A 22,169-nucleotide genomic window follows, 5' to 3' on the forward strand; every position below is an offset into this window, starting at 1 on the left:
CAGCTGCAGTCTCTCCCAGTGCTCTGGTGGATAAATACTCTTCTCTGTAAGGTATTTACTTGCAAAATAAATGGTTTGGATCAGATTTCTCTTGGGTACACTTGGAGTATAAAATAGTTTGTCTGGGAAGTGTAATTTGATTTGGTCTGCTGTAGTGTGTAATTCAATGTGCTCTGCAACGTGCAATTGTCAGACAGACAAGCAGGCTTTGGAGCTCACAGTGCTGCTTTGATTGAACAGCATAACCGAGGATGGTGATCAAGTATAAACAGTAATATAGTAGAATGCACAAAGTGGAACTGCAGTTAGCTCTGCAAGGGTCCTATTAGTTAATGATTGAAATTGTAATTATAGTTGTCCTTGGCTGTTAAAATTAAAAAAAAAACTTTTGCACTCTAGCTAGTAAATTTGTCACTCCTTTGGAGTTTTCTGTTTTTTTTTCCCTTCTGGAAATGATTAAAGTTACTTAATTTAGTATGAAGGGACCAAATCAAGGCTATAGCTTTCAGACAGAAATATTTATTAAAATAGGAAATGGTAAATATTCAATTGTCTTTGGATCTCAGTGGTATCAATGTAGCAGGAAGCTAGAAAGGATGTGCCAGTCAATAAACTGATGGGTGTGTGTATGTGTGTATATGGGTGGACTTATGCATACTTGAAGAGAACTTGCTGGGCTATGGAGTGTCATGAAATCAATTTGTTTTGTCCCTGTGTGCTTTGTAAGCTAGCACCTGTGGAGGTTGTAACATTCAGGGTACAGGATGTTCCCACTCTTGTTATATTTGATCCTACCTAGTTACAGGGGCGGGACCCTCTTAGGAGTGTTTTGATAGGACACCCAGATCAGTTCAAGGGTCAGTGAAGAGCAGTTCAAGGGTCAGTCAGTTTTAGTCAGAAAGAGAATCAGAAGTAGGAGAAGAAGCCCAATGCAGCCAAAGTCTTGCTTTTAGCTCTAAGGAGTTGGGTTGGCAGGCTCCAGGTGGTGAGGACTCTGGAAAAGTCCTGGAGAGCAAAAAGGCAGGTCAGTGACTCCGTGCTGTGAACCACTGGGGCAAAGGTAACCCTTCAGCGCAGTGGTGCTTTGCTTGGAGTGGCTGAAGAGCTGGAGTTGTGTTCGTGTGTTGGTGCTGGAGTGCAGACTGGATAATCTAGGGGAATGTACAGTCAGGAGATGGGATTGAAACCCTTGGAAATGAGCAATCGTTGAGGCAGTCCGAAGTGGAACAACCTTTGAGGGGAATTCCAAGGCTAGATCTTTGAAAGGGAAATTAAATCTTGCAATTCCTCATAAAGGAGACAGAATTTTAACGGAATTATGTAACTCACAGTAAACACTGACATTTGAGTGGGTTGCTGAGAAATCTGTGTGATCTGTCTTGGTCACATCTCCATTTATTGTGCAGTGTGGTGTGTTCAACCATTGTTTGCCTTTTATTTCATTTTTACCTTATGTTAATTCATAATGTTAGAATATGAAAAAGATATTGTAAATTGTTTTACTTTACTGACTTTTTATATTAGATTTATTTTGTTTATTCAAAAACCTGCTATCTTTTGGCTGTGTTCTCTTAGCAAATACCTGGGAACTCAAACTTCGTTAACTTTAAACAAAAACTTACTGGTCCCTTGCCAGATCGTAACATAAATTTGGGGTCTGGTTCAGGATCATAACAAATTGGGGGCTCGACCAGGATTGGGAATCCACAGGCAGATACAAGTTCTAGGACTTGCTGAGGTTAGGGCAGATAAGATTTCCACAGTGAATTTCACTATATCTGATGGAAAAGCAGAATGGCTTCATCATCAGATGAAGAGTCATATGGACTCGGGGCATTGGCTCTGTCTTCCTCTCCACAGATGCTGTCAGACCTGCTGAGTTTTTCCAGCAATTTTTCTCTTTGTTTCAGATTTCCAGCATCCGCAGTATTTTGCTTTTATCTTAAAGGATACTTGGACTCTATTTTGCAGAGTGATTTTGTCGGGAAGGCTTTGATGCGTATTCTAGCTTTAGGCAGAACAATCCTCAGATTATAAGGCAGCTAAAACTGCAGTACTTCATGCTTATGAGCTTGTCCTAAAATCATATCAGTTGAAATTTCAGACTTTAAAGAAAAGACTGAATGAAACGTATGTAAAATTTGCTAACATTGTGGAACCGGTGGTTTCGGGCACTGAAACTTGAACAGAATTTTGAGAATGAGAGAGAGCTAATGATACTGGAAGAATTTCGAAACGGCATCCCAATAGCTATTAGGTCATACCTGGAAGACCATAAGGGTTCAAAGGTATGCGAAGTGGCAGTTATGGCAGATGGGTATGATATATCTCATAGGCAGCTAGGGGGCAGTAGATTCCCATTTGTAAGCTCACAGGAAAGCTGGAGGAATAAAAATCAACCTAGCTTTAGGGAGAAGGAAGAAGCTGTTACAGTTAATGAAAATGGCAGTTTACCTGATAAAAATGATGAGAAGAAACCAGTATGCTTTTATTGCCATAAGACTGGGGGCGGAATTGTCCATGCTCTCTGGTGTCGGGTGTGCTCGGTGGTGTAAGCAGACAATATGGCAAGTAGGCCAAAAATCGGTTTCATGCATCATGAAACTAGTTGGCGATCGTCCACTCGTTTCCCACCATTGGACGTTGGGATTTTCATTGAAATACATCTGCATAAGCCCAGCCTGCCAGAATCATCCCCCCTCTCCCCACTGGAACGCCTGCCCACATCAGTGTGAAGTGTTTCACAACAGCCTATAAAAGGCATGCACTTAGTGGCCTGCACTTTGAGGGGAATTCGGAGGTAAGAACACAGTAACATTGTGGAGTGCTTGCCCGGGTCGCCTGCTGGACTTTGAGGCATACTGGGAGGGGTGGAGTAGAGCTACCCTGTGGCTGAAGCGACTTGACGGGGGGATGGGGGGGGGGAGGGGGCACAGGCTGCCATGTAATTGAAGGAACTTGGAGGGGGAGGGGATGGGCAAGCGCTGCCCTGCGGTTGAGTTGGCTTCTGGGGGAAAGGGTTGTATTGTGGTTGAGGTGACGGGGGGGGGGGTTCCTGTGTGTGTGTGTGTGTGAGAGACAACGGCTGCCCTACTGTTGAAGGTAGCACACGAGCACCTGCAGGGTGTGGAGGGGCAGTGGGAAGCACCTTGTATAAAGTGACCATTCCTCTGTAGCTGACAGAGTTTGGGTGAAGCCACATTGATATGATTGGAGTCAGGCCTCTAGCTTCTCTGCCCACGCAAGCAACACAGAGACATCAAAGTGCCACCAACTGCTCCAGAGCTTTTTATCCCTCAGACACAGACTGCAAACTAATGAGTGTTTTAGTGCACTGTAGAACAGTTGGATGACTGAGCACATTGTACAATCTCGTTGCTAAAGTGGGCCGTGAAGCAGTCATTGATGGAGGGACTCACAGCCCCTTGCAATATCATCCCAGTTTGGACCAGTCTCCCCCATGGTTCAAGCTAACAATGCAGCTTTGCAGCGCAGGTTAGGAGAATGCTTGCACCTGAGCCGAGAGCACAGCATGCAGTCCAGTGGGCAAAGCTGCCGATAATTGGTCGGGTGGAGTGGGCCAGAGGCAGGTGAGGTTTTGGGCACTAATCTCTGGCCTTCCAAGTGGTGGCCAGCACTTTCCATGATGGGCTAAGGAGCCTTCAGAGTTAACTATGCCAGATTCTAAGAAAACCATACTAACCCATCACCTCTCTCTCTTTCATCCTGCAGGAGGAGTACATCAGGATCATGAAACTTGGTGAACTTGCTGTATCCCTTGTGGTTTACAGAGAGCGAAGACAACTGAGTGGAGAATGCCTGGCTGAGCAGAGGGAGGAGCTGCACCCTCCGAAAGAAGGGGTGGCTGGGGCTCCACGGTGAGCCGTGGCTGGTCGGTGCCCAGCTAGACTCAGGGTCGAGAGACACCGCCATTGATTCCCGCAGATGACGAGAACCAGTGTCGCCAAAGACTGAGCATGTCTAGGGAACTGGTCACTCACATTTGCCAGCCACTACAGGATTTGGCTCTGTGGGGAAATGGAGGGCATCCACTACCAGTCGCTGCGAAAGTGACCAAGACGCTCAATTTCTATGCGGTGGCTCCTTTCAGGGCTCCACAGGTGACCTCTGTGCAATTTCACAAGCCTCCACCCTGAAATGCATCCATGAGGATGCCACCTTTGCAAGGGGACACAACTTTGTGCATTTTGCCCGGGACCAGGACAGCCAGGATGCAAGAGCGATTGGATTTGCCCAGATCTCAGGTTTCCCACAGGTGCAGGATGCAACTGACTGCACTCACGTGGCGCTCAGATCTCCATTGCGACACACAGCCGACCATGTCAACTACAAGGGTTTCCATTTGCTGAATGCTCAGCTGGTGTGCGAACATCACAAACATACCCTGCAGATCTGTACATGTTTTCCAGGGTTATTGCACGACTTCTACATCCTCAGTCAGTCAGAGTGAGCTTCCACTGCATCCAAAAGGTGCTGGAGGGACGTCATTGAACTTGGGGGCTGCAGTCTTTTTGCCTTTCGGGGCCATTTTGTCTTCTCTCCAGCAGTCGTGGGCTGGAAGCTCTGAGAGGTGTGTGCGTGACTGGACTTTAAATATGGCGCCCGGCATGATGAAGCAGCGAGATATTGCATGGCAGGTGAATGAGAGACCTGCCCATGGAAACCACATGTTTCCTGGGAATGCAAATTTAGTGCGGCGGGTTTGGGACGATACTGTATGAAAAGCTACCATTGTGGCCAGCAGGTAAAACATCGTTTTACCTGTCCGCTACTGCACTTAGTGCAAATCTGGGACAATTCCACCTTGGGTATATGGAAGTCAGTTGCTGAAAGCTGAACGGTAACCTAACGGCAGTAACAGGGACGCTTAAAGCGTCTTCAGAAGAGGTTATACCAGAAAAGGGAATGGGTATTACTGTAGTAGTACTGGTGCAAGCGGCATAAATTTCCACAGGGAAAACTGCACTAGAAACTGAATATTGTAAGAGACCCATTGTATCTACTGTTTTTACCTTGAGAATAGGCAGGGATGCAAACAACAGTCAAGGGGATTCTTCCTTGAATAATACCAAAGCAAGTCAGGTTACTGGAGGTTATCAAGTTTTTGTTTATAAAGGAGAAGTACTCCCTTACTCATCTGACAAAACAAATAAATAAATTAATTTGTTCAGGGATGCTAGGGCACTTCAGTCATTGATGGTGGCTGATAATACGATTTGTGTTCTGGATGGTTTAAAGAAAGAAAAAATATTAATAAGAGGTATTCATGGGATTTACGAACCTGTTCCCTTTTATGCAATCAATTTACAAAGTGACTTAGTAAACTGAATTCTGACTGTGGGAATTGTATCAAGTTTGCCTATGGAAGGGGTAGATTTTTTACTGAGGAGTAATTTGGCAAGTTTGAAATTCTTAGCATCTCCAAGAGTTGAGGGAGCCAGTTGATGTAAGAGAAACAGAGATTTTGTAGGCGGACCATCCTGTACTGTTCCTGGATAATTTGGTACCTGGAGCTCAAGCTCGTAAGACTAGACAGGATGATATGGAAAAACAAATAGCCCAGGACCAAGAGTGTCAAAGACTGTGTGAGGGACTAGGCTTTACCAAGGAAAAACTGATCGGTGCAGAGAACCAACTTTTACGCACGAAAGAGGAGTTTGCCAGTGAAAAAGCAAGACGACTTGAGAGTGGTTACAGGAAGAAGAATGCTTGAATAAGGATGTGAGACATCTAAGTGATAAACTTATAGAAGCAAATTTAAAAACAAACTTAAAGGACCCATAGAAGACATGTTTCCATTAACAGAGGAGAAGAGTAAGAATAATACAGAAGAACATGGGGACTAAGTTGCGAAATCTAGTTGAAAGTCATTTGTAGCATAAAGCATGACTAATATGCATCCATATGTGAAGGGGGAGACCCTCTGAGTACTGGTTTGCAGTTACACCAGAAAGTTTGAAAACTCATGGAACAAAATAGAAATACAAGCTGGTCAAGATGTTTCTAAAGAAAACTTCCATGTATCTTCACTACTTTGGTTGACTATGAAAAGATTATGGGAAAATAATTGTTGCTTTTCCATCCAGAGTTTAAAAGAGGGGTGTAGGAGAAAAGGCAGCTTCTGAGTTATGATAATTTGATGATGTTTGAAACCTGCTAATCCTTATTTAGGATGTAATTGCTTTTGTTTGGGTTAAGCCTTTATAAGTTTGTTAATACGAGATGTGTAATTGTGAAAAAAGAAAAGATTACCTGTAATTATGTAATAAGCTATTTGTCAAAATGTTTATGATGATAAGAACTTCTTGTATTTGTAATGAAAAGAAACCTTCATTATAGTGAAGCTTTCTTCCTCCCAAGGCATTAAATTGTCATGAAATCAATTTTTTTTGGCCCCTGTATGCTTTGTAAGTTAGCACATGGGGATTGTAACATTCAGGGCATGTGATGTTCCCACACTTGTTATATTTGATCCTGCCTAGTAACACCCCTCTTGGGAGTGTTTTGATAGGTCACCCAGATCAGTTCAAGGTCAGCAAAGAGCAGTTCAAGAGTCAGTTAGTTTTAGTCAGAGAGAATCAGGTGCAGGAGAAGGAGCTCCATGCAGATAAAGTGCTTCTGTTAGCACTGAGGAGCTGGTCTGGCAGGCTCTAAGTAGTGAGGGCTCAGGAGAAGCCCTGGAGAGTGAAAAGGCAGCAGACTACTGGGCAAAGGTAACACTTTGGAGCAGTGGTGTTCTGGTCAATGTGGCTGAAGAACTGGAGTTATGTCCATGAGTCGGTGCTGGAGTGCAGACTCAGGAAACTCAGGAGAATGTAGCCTCGGGGTGAAATTGAAATCCTGAAAGGTGAGCAGTCATTCAGGCTGTCTGTGTCCGAGCAACTTTGAGGGAATTCCAAGGCTGGATATTCTAAACGGAAGATTGAAGACTTATAATCCCTCATAAGGAAAACAGAATTTTAATGAGATTGTGTAACTCTCAGTGAACACCAATGTCTGGGTGGGTTGCTAGAAAATCAATGGGGTCTGTCTTGGTTGCATCTGCCATTTATTGTGCAGTGTAGTGTGTTTGGCCACAGTTTGCCTGTTATTTCATATTTACCTCCTGTTAATTCTTAACATTAGAGTATAAACTGGATATTGTAAATTGTTTTACTTTTTTGACTTTGTAAAGTTTATTTTGTTTGTTTAAAAACCATGGAATTTTGTGGCTTTATTCTCTTAGCAAATGCTTGGGATCTCAAATGTTGTCTACTTCAAACAAAAACTTACTGGTCACTGGACAGATTGTAACATAGGCCTGAATTTTATCCTTGGTGGGCCCGCACGATTGGTTGGGAAATGGGCTGTCTACTGTGATCAGCCCCGAGCCATAATTTCACACTGGCTGGCCAATTAAAAGCCAACCAGCCAGCATGAAACGCATGCTGAAATGCTCAGCGCTGTCGGGGTGGGGGTGGGGGGGTGGGAAGAGGGCAGGCAATGATGTCACCACAGGTGCGGGTGAGCACGGCGAGAGGGCTCCCTGAATGCAGACAGCTGCCTCAGGGAGCTGCAGACCTTCAAATAATGAAATAAAGGTGTAAAAAGCTGCAAAAAAATGTCCATGAATCACAATCAAGCACCTGAAAGCATACCTCATAAAAGTGTTGTCCACAGATATTTCTTTTAATTTTATTTCATAATGGAGATTTCATCCCGCCTTTGGATGAGGTTTGATGAAAAAAGTAAAAGCCGCCTGGTCGATTTGCCCATCTGCCAACCATAAGGTTTGACAGGACCGTGGAAAATCGGAGACAACTGTGCCATTAATGGGCTTAATTGCCCTCTTAATTGTAAGCGTCACGCTTCTGACTTTTGTGTGTACCCACCAAGCAAAATAACGCGTGTGTGCATGATGACATCGGGATGCTCGCCTGACGTCATTTCGCTAATTTTACGCCCAGTCGGGACATAAAATTCTTCCCATAGTTTTAGGGTCTGGTTCAGCATCATAATGGGAGCAACAGCTAGAGTTTGGGACTAAATTCGATAGCCCTTTCATATAGCTGGCACAGGTCTGATGGGCAGAATGGTCTGCTGAGCTGTATGATTCTATAATTCAGTAAACATGTAGTTCTGTGCTATATCTTTTTCAGGTTGGCACCTCATGTGCAGATTTGTCTGGTGGTACTCTTAACATGCTCTTCCATAGACCTGGCTTGCTGGTATCAATGTCAGGACCATTGCTGGGGTTTCTGCTTCTCAGCACAGACCTTTCTACCCATTTCTTTCTTATTTTCTGCCCATGGCTTAACTATTAGATTGCTGAGTTTATCACCCAGGGCTGAGGTGATCCTAAACTGATTTAGGACCAGATTAACCATACTGAAGCCACATCAATCTCAAAAAGATATTACTTATCTCCCCCTTTCATCATCTTTTTCTCACCACTCAAAGAGAATAGCCACTAACTGTTGTTAGATAACTCAGAAAATATGGATGTAAGACCTTGCTTGGTAGACAGCAAAAACAGGGCTACTTGCAAGTGGTCTGATAAGCAACACGGCACACCATTAAACGTATGAATGCATTACTGCTACACACAGGATTGCAGCATGAACAATACCAATGAACACTAACCAGTTAGAGATGTGTTCAAGTACTTAACAATAACCCAAATCTCCAGGCTTGGCTGAGAAAGGCAACAGCAGACAGGCCCTACTTCTTTGAGCCTGAAGCTGCCTTGGTTTTGCCTGAAGCTGGGCCTGCTAAGTATGTTGTTCTCTGAGTCTGTTACGTTGCCTTGCCCAGCCTGGAACTGCTGGTTATCAGGGCACTTATATGTAGTTCCTAGCTCTTGTTCTCTACCAAACGAGGCCTCAGATCCACATTCGCTTCATGCTCCATGCTCGAGAACCTGCATGCTGCAGCAGGTAGGCCCCACTTCCTGACTTCTCCAGAGGCTTGGCACACGTGCAGTCTGAAATGGGATGCATATGTATCAAGGGGCCAATGAATCTTGAAAGTAATCACTTTGATGGTATTAAGTCATGTAGACCAGGAAGGTCTGAGGTTCAGTCCACACTGTACTGAGTTAAATATCTTTATCACGTATCTTTATCAGGATGACATTACAAAATCTACAACTGGCAAAAGCATATGTGGCAAACTTGCTATGGGGTGGGTGTTTACTGGAACATGGTGAAGTTGGTACTGAACCAACAGAGCAGTGGTTTTCATCATTTTTTTGGTTGGATTAATAATCATGGATCCCCCACCTAAATTGTAAAACATGTAAAACTCATAATACCTGGGCAAACCTGTATATGGCACCCTTTGCTTGAATTAGCGCTTACATATTTAAAAATGCACCCTTCCTTGGACAAGGCAGAACTTAACTGGTTTGATAACTGCGACTCTACCTGGCAACCTTCGTGCCACTCTCAGCACTTCCGTTCGCTCCCCTCAGAGGTGAGCCAGCCAGGCCATTCTGTGATGCAAATGTGGCAGTTGCTAAGCCCACTTACTTGTGCACTGCTTGGCTATTTTGTGGATTCCTTGGAAAATCTCTATGAATCCCAGTTTGAGAAACATTTTATTAAAGGCTGCATTAATGTGGCTTAACTGATGAAAAAAACTCACTATCAGGGCGAATGCTGCAAACATGATGCAGCAAAAACAGAAAGGGTCGGATCATATTTTTTTCCCCAGATAGTAGTAATCTACCCAGTCCAAATCTAGGAACTTAGAAGCAAAAATGACATTAGTAGTTTCAAATTGAGAAGTTTAAATAGACTCAGAGCATAGCAATCAACAGTGAGGTTAAAGCATTTAACTTGTTCCTAGGCATCTGTTACTTTATGTAACAAACACTGGCATTTTTAGTTGAAATTTCTACACAAAAATTAGTATTTTTGTTACTTAGGGTTCAGTTTAATATTACCTGCTAATCTTTTCCTGTAAACTCTTTTCCCTCCCAAATTAACTTTCTCAATTCCCTCTTTTACTTTCCATCACCTTCCTGTTTATGAACCGAATCTTGTTCCTGACATTTGTTAAAAGCCTCTTTTCTGTTTTATCTTAACTATTTTTGTCATCCAGAGCACATTAGCTTTGGATGCTCTGACTCTTCCCTTCAAAAGGAATACTCCCTTCCCTCATATACTATCTCTCTCATGCCTGTAACTTGTACCCCTGACTATAAGTGTCAAGAAAACCATGGTCACAGGACAAGGTGTTACATCTCCACCCCTGGTCACAATAAATAACTCCCCGCTGAAAGTAGTTAGCAAGTTCTGCTACCTTGGGTCCAAGGTGACAGACAATTTGTCTCTGGATGCCGAGTTCAATCCAGGCATAAGGAAAGCAACTACCGCCTTTGGTTGACTCGTGAAACATGCATGGGAATAACACCAAGTTGACCCTTAAGACCAAGCTGATGGTTCATAAGACTTGTGTTCTCAGCACGGTGCTATATGGCTCTGAAACATAGGCAACTTATAGTTACCAGGAAAAGAAGTTCAATAATTTCCATCTTTGCTGCCAGTGGTGCATTATGGGCATATCCTGGCATAACAAAATCACAAATGTGACAGTCTTCTGAAAGACAAAGCTCCTAAATGTGTTGGCACTAATCAAATAGAGGCGGCTTCGGTGGACTAATCACGTCCACAGGATGGAAGACGGTCACAGGCCCAAGATCCTTATGTATGGGAAGGTAGCCAGAGCCAGACACCCAAAGATCTGCTTCAAGGATGCTTGCAAGTGTGACGTGAAGGCTCTAAATATTGACTATCACACCGAGAAGTCATTAGCTGGAAAAAGAGGGGAATGGTGGCACCTCTTGTGTGTGCACCACCACAACAACCAGTGGCTACAGCAGCTTGGCAACAGGTGCTAATACTGAAAACAACAACCCACAATGACACTTGGCACATCATGTGCAGTGCTTGGGGCAGAGCCTGCCTCTTAAGGATTGGCCTTCACAGCCATCAGCAATGCAGCAGCAAATGAAAACCACCATCCATCCCCTCCACCCCACCCCACAACTCACACCTAAGTGGATTGTTTGCCACATGTCCATCATCTCTCATAGATTGAAGGATGCCAACACCGCTCTCTTCCCTGAATGTTTATCATTGTTCTGTTTTATACTATAATCGCCTTTTCCAATCTATTTGTGCTAGGTTCCATCTTAAAATCTTTAAAATCAGTTCTTCCCAATGTGGACATTTTTACCTTTGATAGTTTCTAGTATCTTTTTATAATTACTTTAAACCAAATTTGTTGCGGTCACAGTTACCCGAATGATCTTCTACTGTAACACACTCCACTTCCCAGAATCAGGTCCAATACTTTCCTTCCTTTCTGGATTTAAGATAAATTGATCAAGAAAGTTCTCCTGTACACACAGCAGAATATCTTCTCTTTCCCTACCAGTGGCACTATGCTTTTCCAATCCATATTAGGGGAATTAAAATCTCCTAATATTACAACTCCATGTTTGTTACACGCCTTTGAAATTTGCCAACAAATTTGTTCATCCATCTCCTTCACACTGTTTGGAGTTCTATAGGGAACAGAGGCAATATAACACCTCTGTTCCTTAAATCAAGTCAAATAGATTCAGTCCTCAAATCATTTACTATATCCATTCTAGGGCTTGTCACCATTCTGATATTCAAAACAGAAAACCTGTTAGCAAGTGCCACTAGTTTGGGAAATTTCTGCACTACTTGTGACTTCCTCCTAACCCTGTTGAGTGGTCACCCACTCCCTCATCTCCACGATAACTAAGCTAACTGCCTCTAATCAGTGGAACTTTGGCATTAATACTTTAATAGATATTGGCTGGATTCACCATCCTTACATAGTCAATGAACAACAAAAGTCCAAATCAATATTTTTAAAATGCCTGAAAGAAAGCTTTTAAAAAAAGTGCAACTGAACGTATTGGTTGAAATTGGGCTGAATTTTATGGACCACCCATGGGTGGGAAAACAGATGGGTGGAACTGTAAATTAAGGCACCATGCCAACAGCAGTGTGCCCGCCACCAGCCCACCTGCACACACCCCTGCCACGATTTTACAGGAAGCGAGGGAGGCATTGAGTAGGCCAGCCACCCATGGCCCAGTTGAGGCTTAGGGTAATTCATGCTCAGTTGCCCACTGCCACTCCAATTTAATAGGTACCAGAAGAGACCTGTGCCCAACATGCAGCCCACCAGGTTTAACCCTGCGAGCTGATGGTTAGTGAGAGATGGGGATGGTGGGATTTGCTTCCTTCCTGGGCCCCTAGTGCCATTGGAGGCCCTCATTCTCCCACATTCTTGCCTCCCTGGGTCCAGTTGCTATTCCCCCTCGCTGTGGTCTGCCAATCCGGCCTCAGTGAATTCTCAGACTTACCTGGGCTTGAGGGTGTCCATGGTTCCTGTTGGGCCTCCTGCCATACTGGTAGTGGTCACTCATTCTAGTGTGGCACAGAGCCGGCAGCTCTATGAGGCAGGCCTTAGTCCTTCCCTATAGTAATTAAAGGACTCTTGTCTGAAAAATTAAAGGCGAGCTGGCTAAGTGCAGGTGGGTTTGCCCCCAAAATTTACTCTGGGGGTGTGGGGAGCCGACTCAGTGTATAATTCAAGCAATCATCTAAAAATGCTCAATTAAATCACAGACTTATTTCCTCCAACCATCTAGAATTACATGTAAGCCCTGAAGTATGCTTTAAGAAGCACCCTAATAAATCTTTTACAAAAACAGAAATACCTGGAAAAACTCAGCAGGTCTGGCAGCATCAGTGGAGAAAAACAAAGTTGATGTTTCAGGTTCTGTTGAAGGGTCATGAGGACTCGAAACGTCAACTTTGTTCTTCTCTGCCAATGCTGCCAGACCTGCTGAGTTTTTCCAGGTATTTCTGTTTTTGTTTTGGATTTCCAGCATCCACAGTTTTTTGTTTTTATCTAATAAATCTTTTAATGTTATGCAAAACACTGTTTTGGTTCCTTTATCTTTCAGACTGCGGACAAATACTATTGTGAGATCAGGCTTCACAGCTCAGTCCATTATCTTAGTTCTGGCCTGAGCCTAAAGTCAGAGCATGAGGCAGCATACCAGAGCTAGAATACAAGCAAAAATCAAGAACTGATTGGCTGCAAGATTCTAACTGTTGCAATTCGATGCATGCGTATTATACATCATGTTGGTAAATCTTTTGACGCATCTGGGATAAACAGTATGTTAAATGTACCAATTCTCTCATGAGGCGCACAAAATATCAGTCCAGAGGCCACATATTTTCCATATTCCATAAGTTTTTCCAAATATTTGCTAAATCCATAAAACTATTGTACATTTAGAGTTCAGTTTTTGTTGTGAAAAGGGGATGGGCTAGGTCATGAAAGAGTGCCAACTCAACACTGCCACCAAGAGTTTTGAGGTGCTGATTAGCATTATGGATGACTGCACTTGGTGCTGTCACTGGCATTTTACTTAAGTATAATGTGTATGTGTAAAATTATCAATTGTTTTCTAGTGATCAGAGGAAGAACTTTGACCTCATAAAGCCTGGAATAACAACACTGCACTTTATTCAGATCACAAGGTAATTCATTCCAATGAAGGGTATCAATTAACCCATCTGGGTTCATCTGTTGAGACCCCCACAACCTCCTTGCTACCCCTTCCACATCTAGTTGCTTCAGAAATGATTTCAGGGTTTCATCATTACTGCTCTAGCTGGAAGACTATTCCAGTTTTTGTAATTCATTGCTTGAAAAAATAGTTCCTGATAGCAGTCTTAATAACAGTCTTAAATTTAATGTTTTACAACTGGCACTCCCCTGTCCACAGATTAATTAATGGAGCAAATTCTATTGTTTTGTGATCAGACCTCGAGTGACCCTTGTTGCCTATGGCACTGTCAGAAATAAATATGCCGCTGTCTTACTTGTAGCTGTACAGTGGCCAATAGACCATTGCATTTTGCCTTCTGAACCAGTCATTAAGACTCAAGTAAAGCTAATCATGAACACTTGGGAACTTCATCAATACTTTCAACTGGATTATGAAAAACACCCACCTGTCCACAGATTTAGTTTCTAAATGATATAGAGAGACTGGGGAAGGTGAAAAAAAGATTTACAAAGATGACACCAGAACTGAGAGGTTATAATATTGGTAAATATTGAAAAGGCTAGAGCTGTTATTATCTAGAATAGATTGAAGGGTGACCCGATAGATATCTTTAAAATAATAGAAGCGTTTAACAAGGTAGATGTAGAGATGTTTACATTTGTGTGGGAGTCCAGAACGAGAGGCCCATAAATAGAAGTCATAAGATAGCCACTAATAAATCCAACAGGCAATTAAGGAGAAACTTCTTCACCTAGAGAATGGTTAGAATGTGGAACTCATTGCCATGGAGTAGCTGAGGTGAAGAGCCTGGATGCATTTAAGGGAAAGGTAGATAAACAGCTGAAGGATAAAGCAACGGAAAGCAATGCTGTTGAGATGAAGAAGATTGAGAGGAGGCTTGTTTGTAGTATTTATGCCAGCACAATCCTGTTAGACCAAATGGTTTGTTTCTTTGCTATGATCTCTATGTAAAGCAACTATTCTACTATCAAAGAATCAGACTGAGACATCCCCACAATTATTAAGGATTAAGCTGACTCAGTGTCTGTTATCCTGCTGGAATAACATTATACAGGCTATTATTTTAACAAACAAATGAAGTGTTGTGTATATCAGACACACAATAAGGAAAGTATTCATTGATAAGCTGGAACAGGCAGAAGATCTATTTAAAACCATTTAAATGCTGAATTTATTCCAAAGCACAAGCTGAAAATATTTAAAAGTTGCAATTATGATCCTCTTTCACTGGATGACATCTCCAATGTCTAACCACAAAGACCAGCGATGCAATTTTTGCTTCCATTTGCCAGTGTTAGCACTGCTGCCTTCAAAAGGAGAATCTTTTGTCAACACTTCCTGAATGATTCTCTCTTCCTCCAAGAGTAGCATCACAACTTCATTCATATTACAGGGTTGTTGACTTGGTTATAGCCAGTACAAATACTTAAGTAGTGACCATGTCAGAACTAAATATGATCACAACAGAGATTTACACAAGTGCAGTGGTAAGGTCACTGGACTAGTAATCCAGAGGCTCAGGCTAATGGGTTCAAAAGCCATCACCGCGGCTGGCGGAATTTGAAGACAATTAATAAAATCTGGAATTGAAAAGCTAGTCTCAATAATAGCGACCTATCGCTAGCAAGCTACTCAGTTGTATCAAACAGCTACAAAGTCTAAAAGGAATGAAATCGAAAGGACCACCCAGATTTGACCTAGGCATGGAAATGACAATGGCAAACCCATTGCCGAGCCTGCAAAACCCTCCTTACTAACGTCTGGGAGCTTGTACTAAAATTGGGAAAGCTGTCCCATAGTATAGTCATACTCACCAAATCAAACCTTATAATGTGCCAGACACCACCATCCCTAAGATAAAAGCAAAAAACTGCGGATGCAGGAAATCCGAAACAAAAACAAAAGTACCTGGAAAAACTCAGCAGGTCTGACAGCATCTGTGGAGAGGAATGCAGTTAACGTACTATATTCCTCTCCGCAGATGCAGTCAGACCTGCTGAGTTTTTCCAGATATTTTTGTTGTTTTGGACCACCATCCCTAGGTTGTCCTGTCCCATGCGCAGGACAGACCCATCAAAGGTGGCAGCACAGCAGTATACAGTTGGGAGGGAGTTGCCCTAGGAGTCCACAACATGGACTCTGGAGCCAATGAAGTGCTATGGCATCACATCAAAACCCCTGCTGGTTACCATCTAATGCCACCAACCCCCCCGCCCCACAACCCCACATCCCACCAAGCTGATGAAGCAGTACTCCGCCATGTTGGACAACAATTGGAAGAAATGTTGAGAGTGGCACAGGCACAGAATGTACTGTGGGTGGGGGACCAAGAATGGACTCAGTAGCACTACTACTAACTGAACTGGCCAAGTACTAATGGACATAGCTAATAGACTGGGTCTGTGGCAGGTGGTAATGGAACCAACACAAGGGGGAAAAACCTACTTTACCTCATCCTCACAAATCTACAGGTCGCAGATGCATCTGTCCAATGGCAGCATTGGTAAGAGTGACTACCGCATGACCCTTAAAGCCCTCAAATTGAGGAAACCCTCCATTGTGTTGTGTGGTACTACCATCATGCTAAATGGGATAGATTTCAAACAAATCTAGCAATTCAAAACTGAGGATCCATGAGGCACTGAGGAGCATTAGCAGCAGCAGGACCGTATTCAACTCTACAATATGCCTGGCATATTCCCTACTCTATTATTACCAACAAGCTGGAGGGTCAAACTTGATTGTGTAAAAAGAGTGCAGGAGGTGCAGGGAGGCTTGCCAGGGGCAGCATCAGCTATACCTAAAAATGAGGTGCCAACCCAGTGAACCTTCAACACAGGACTACTTGCATGCCAAACAGTATAAGCAGCATGTAATTGACAAAGCTAAGCAACCCTACAAACAATAGATCAGATCCAAGGTCTGCAGTCCTGCCTCTTTCAGTCATCCATGGTGGGGAACAAATGAACAATTAACTGAAGGAGGAGGAAGCTCCACAAATATCCCAATCTTCAATGTGGGAGAGCCCAGCACTTAAATGCAAATACAAGCATTTGCAAACACCTTCAGCCAGAAGTGCTGAATCGATGATTCATCTTGACCTCTTCCTGAGGTCCCCAACATCACAGATGTCAGTCTACAACCAATTTGATTCACTCCATTTGATATCAAGAACTGGCTGAAGGCACTGGATACTGCAAAGGCTATGGGTGTTGACAGCATTCTGGCAATAGTATTAAAGACCTGTGCTCCAGAACTATCTGTGTCCCTTGCCAAGCTGTTCCATTACAGCTACTATACTGGCAATGTGGAAAATTTCCCAGGAATGTCCTATGCACAAAAAGCAGGAGAAATCTAGCCCAGCCAATTGCCACCTCAGTCTACTCTAAATCATTGGCAAAGTGATGGAAGGGGTCGTCAACAGTGCTATCAAGCAGCACTTACTCAGTCATAACCTGCTCACTGACACTCAGTTTGGGTACTGCCGGGGCACACAATTCCTGACCTCATTACAGCCTTGGTCCACCTATGGATGAAAGAGCTGAATTAAAGAGTTGAGTTGTGAGTTGACATCAAGGTAGCATTTGACCGAGTGTGGCATCAAGGAGCCCAAGCAAAACTGGAGTCAATGGGAATCAGGGTAAAACTCTCCAGTGGTATGAGTCATACCTAGCACAAAGGAACATGGCTTTGGTTGTTAAGAGGTCAGTCATCTCAGTCCCAGGACATTACTGTAGGGGTTCCTCAGAGTAATGTCCTAGGCCCAACCATTTTCAGCAGCTTCATCAACGACCTTTTTTCCATCATAGGGTCAGAATGGAGCTATGTTCATTGGTGACTGCATAATGTTCAGTATCATTCGCAATTCTTCAGATGCAGAAGCAGTCCGTGTTCACATGTAGCAAGATCTGGACAACATTCAGGCTTGGGCTAATAAGTGACAAGTAACACTCATTCCACATAAGTGCCAAGCAATTGACTAACTCCAACAAGAGAGAATCTAACCATCTCTTCTTAACATTCAATGGCATTACTAGCGCTGAATCCTCCACTATCAACATCCTGGGGGTTACCATTGACCTGAAACTGAATTGGACCAGCCATAACAATGCTGTGACTACAAGAGCAGATCAGAGACTGGGAATTCTGTGGCATCTCACCTCCTGACTCCCAAAAGTCAGTCCACCATCTCCAAAGCACAAACCGGGAATTTGATAGAATATTCTCCACTTCCCTGAATGAATGCAGCTCCAACAATGCTCAAGAAGCTTTGTCCAAGACAAAGCAGCCAGTTTGATTCGCAGTCCATACACCACCTTATACATTCACTCCTTGCACCACTGACGCACAATGGCAGCAATGTACACCGTCTAAAAGACTGCACTGCAACAACTCATCAAGGCTCCTTCGACAGCACCCTCCAAGCCTGTGACTTCTACCACCTAGAACGAAAAGGATGTAGAGGAATACCACCACCTTTCCCTCCAAAAACTGTATCACCGTTCCTTCATTGTCACCAAGTCAAAATCCTGAAATTCCCTCCCTAACGGCACCGTGGGACGGCACCGTGGGTATACCTACACCACATGGACTGCAGCAGTTCAAGAGGGCGGCTCACCAACACCTTCTCAGGGACAATTAGGGATGGCCAAGAAATGCTGGTCTAGCCAGCGACACCCACATCCTGTGAATGAATCAAAATACAAAAATAAAAGCAATGTTCAGGTTTAGCCCACCCCAAGTGAAATAAGTGCATTCAGACTTCTTTGACCTAGGCTAAGTACAATCCCTACAAAGTATGTAATGGTCTGTGACTAGGCAGCTCAAGCAGTTAATTTTTATTTCCATAATGATATATAGCACCTTTAATTTAGCAAAATGTTCCAAGGTGTTTCACAAAAAAAAGAGGTGGATAAAATAAATAGATAATGAACAGTAGTTAAGGGTCAAGACCAAAGGCATGGTTGAAGACCTAAGTTTTATGGTGCATTTGAAGGTGGAATTGATGGAAACAATTAAGAAGAAAATGCTAAAGGCTGTGTTACAATTGGCAAGATGGAGCGGGAATACTCATAACCGGCAAATGGTAGAAGAGCAAAGGTTGCAAACTTAAGCTTAGGGCTTGATAAGATTGCAGAAGTAGGCGGGGTAATACTGTAGACAGAACTCTGGGCAATGAGGAGCCATGGATGTTGGTGAAGACAGAGCCAGTTAAACCTCAGCTGTCTTACCAAAGTGCCCATTCATCATGTGTGTGCTTTTGTATTGATTGCTGACAGATTGATTGAACTAGGATGGCATTGTAACCAAACTCAACCTGTCACTTTCATATATCCATATACGCTAACTTTGCAGCACAGGTCAGCGGACAGCATCAGAGGGTGGAAACCCTGGCTGTTTATTCATCAGAGGTGATGAGGTCTACTGTAGCATGCATCTATAATTGATACAGGTGTAGGGAGCTGTCACCCATGACTTACTGCTCCCTCAGAAAAATCACATTGCTCATTTTCAGTGGAGAGGAAGTTAATAAATTCACAATTAACTTTTTTTAAAATGGAGATGCCCTTATTTTTAAACAAGATCTATTTAATGGATTGTGCTGGGAAGCTTTTGCCAGCCTTGGCACTTTGAGAGAGTGGGTACCTTCCTTATTGGGAAAGGCAGTAAGTGAACACTTACAGTCTGAATCAATAGCATGATGTAAACATAATAGATTAATCTGTGATTACACAATCTGCCTGATCAAATGAAAGCTTCCCTCAACTGCAGCTAGAAATATAGCAGTCGCCAGAGAGGCAGACTGCTGCAGCTGAACCTTGTCGGGGTAAACAGCATGATTAAGCAGGTATTGGAAGTGAATGAACTGGGCGGGGGCAACCTCTTTAAAATCTAAAGATGGAATCAGGGTAATTTTATATATCACATACAATGGGTGAGAGGGGAATTGATCGATCTCCGAGCCGAGAACTCTGACCACAGGGGAAATTGATACATTCACATTCTATTAAGGGGTGTGGAATTCTGCGTAATAAGGCGGGGGAACGGCAAGTAGTCAGATTCACTGCACCCATAATAATAATTATTTTAAAATCTTACACAAAAAACAGGGAATAATCATCCGGGAGTTGCCTCAGCCCCCACACATTGATAGTGGTCTGGCGCTGTGTTGGCCACAGAAAGAGCACAGCTGATCATGGTTAACATCCTCACCGCCCCCCGCCGCCTTTTTACTTGTCGCACGGAAGAAACCGTCTTATCGTCTTATCCTGCCAAAATGTCATCAGCTCACTCAAAGCGCCCAGTAATGGATATTAAATATAACGACACCTAAACAGAGAGCTCTCATAGCCGATAGACATCAAAACCATTGGTAAAGAAAGTACGTCATAAATTGCATTTACAGACTGAAAAATAAAATCACTGACCTGTTCCCCGAGATCTACCGCTATATTGGTGATCGCCAGGGGGACGAGAAATCGCACTAGCGGCCAATAATGGGTCTGAAATCCCGTCAGTTTTAGCATGGTACCTGTTTCTTCCAGTCTACATGTACGGATGGAAGAGACTGGGAAGGAGGAGGAGGATAGTTTCAGTAAAAACAAACCCGATTAGAAGAGCTGACAATCTCTTTTCTTTCCACACGATATAAAAGGGGAGATCGACCAGAAGTTTCTGCTGGGTATGCCATTGTGCTGCGCAGTAAACAAGGAGAGGGCGAAAAAACCGACCAACAGCAGAGCGAGAGACACGAACAATCGCGATTCACACACACACGCCTCTCCCTGTCACGCTGCTAACGGAACCCACAGACAACATGATGAGTGGAGGAAAACTGAGAGCGTCCAGGGCAGCAGGAGTAGAATGAGACACAAGCACGTGGCCTTGACACTCGTCCCACTGCCGAGCCCCTCCCTCAGCACGTCAGTTCTCATCAACAAGACGCCAGCTTCAAGGTTCAAGGTCGCACTGATATTCACTCGAATGATCGTAACGTCACTGAATTATTACATAGCGGCTCCTGAGCCCCTCTGCGGCGTGGGGAGGGAGCGCGGCACATAAAGACAACTGAGTTTAACAAAATGAAATTATTCAAATAAAATGTTCTTCAAGTGCAACGGAAAAGATGCAGCGTGGATCCAGCAAACAAATAATCTGTAAAGGTTAAAACGCTGGCAGGTAGGAGCATTGCTAGGATTTTGAGCATATTTCTATGAAAGAGGAAGATGCCGCTGTGGTGGGGGTTGAGTGCAGCTGAAAACACGAGGTGCTGTGGGTCATCAGCAGCAACAGAATAACATTCAACCACAATCTGTAACCTGATGGCCTGGCATATTTCTTACTCAATCATTACTATCAAGCCACGGGATCAAACCTGGTTCTGAGGCCACATCAGGAGTAGTACCAGGCAGCAATGAGGTACCAATCTGGTGAAGCCACAACATACATCTACATGCATGCTAAACAGTGAAGGCTGGATGTGAAGAAAGAGCAAAACGATTCAACAACTAATGAATCAGATCGAATCTCTATAGGGGACAGTAGCATAGTGATAATGTTACCAGTAATCTAGAGGCCAGGACTAACGATCTAGACTCTCAGGGTGGGATATTCCTGCCCTGCAATGGTGGGATCCCCCACGGTGGATGTGGTAAGTCAGCCAAAAGTCCATTGACTCCCATGGGATCACAAGATCCCACCAGCGGGCAGGACTGGAAAATCACACCTTCAGTTCAAATCCCACCATAACAGCGAGGGGAATTTAATTTCAATTAATAAATCTGGAATAAAATGCTAGTCTCATTAATAATAATCAATAATACCAGATTGTCATAAAAACCCATCTGATTCACTAACGCCCTTCAGGAGAGGAAACCTGCCATCCTTATGCAGCCTAGCCTACATGTGACTTCAGACCCATACCAATGTGGTTGACTCTTAAATGTCTCTGAAATGACCTAGCAAGCCACTCAAGGGCAATTAGCAATGAGCAATAAATGCTGGCCTTGCCAGCGATGCTCACATCCCAATAACAAATAAGAGAAGTCCTACCATATCCCGTTGTGAATAGTGGTGGACAATTAAACAATTAACTGGAGAGGGAAGCTCCACAAATATCCGCAAAATGTGGGTGTTCAACATGTCAGTGCAAAAGACAAGGTTCAAGCATTTGCAGCCAGAAGTGTTGAGTGCGTGGTACACCTTGGCCTTCTCCTGAGGTCCCCACCATTATAGATGCCAGTCTTCAGCCAATTCAATTCTTTCCACCTAATATCAAGGAATGGCTGAAGGCACTGGATACAGAAAAAGTTACAACAATTTTTATATTATGATGCATATTTCTGAATTCCTTAACCGTAGATTCTCTACTGTACCTGTCCCCCTTAATATCTTGAAAACTTAGATTAAATCACCACCTAAATTTCTAAATTCCAGGGATCACAACTTTAGTTGGTGTAATCTTTGTTCATAAATTATATCTTGGAGCACAGGTATCATTCTGCTTCTGATTCCA

At 43.4% G+C, this 22,169-nt stretch overlaps 1 protein-coding gene across 4 annotated transcripts in view; it reads right to left on the bottom strand.

Moving 5' to 3' along the window:
- Positions 1 to 20,599, bottom strand: part of ankhb (ANKH inorganic pyrophosphate transport regulator b) — a 196,309-nt gene extending 175,710 nt beyond the window's left edge. For 2 of the 4 annotated variants that reach the window (XM_041184497.1, XM_041184496.1), the window contains exon 1: positions 20,083 to 20,596. In XM_041184497.1, coding sequence (XP_041040431.1) covers positions 20,083 to 20,181 — 99 coding nt within the window. In that variant the 5' untranslated portion in view covers positions 20,182 to 20,596. Of the gene's footprint in view, positions 1 to 20,082 lie in introns of all 4 variants that reach the window. The other 2 variants (XM_041184499.1, XM_041184500.1) reach the window with 2 other exon arrangements.
- Between the last annotated feature and the right edge of the window lie 1,570 nt (positions 20,600 to 22,169).

This window comes from Carcharodon carcharias, chromosome 3, assembly GCF_017639515.1.
Source record: "Carcharodon carcharias isolate sCarCar2 chromosome 3, sCarCar2.pri, whole genome shotgun sequence".
Classification (NCBI taxonomy): Eukaryota; Metazoa; Chordata; class Chondrichthyes; order Lamniformes; family Lamnidae; genus Carcharodon; species Carcharodon carcharias.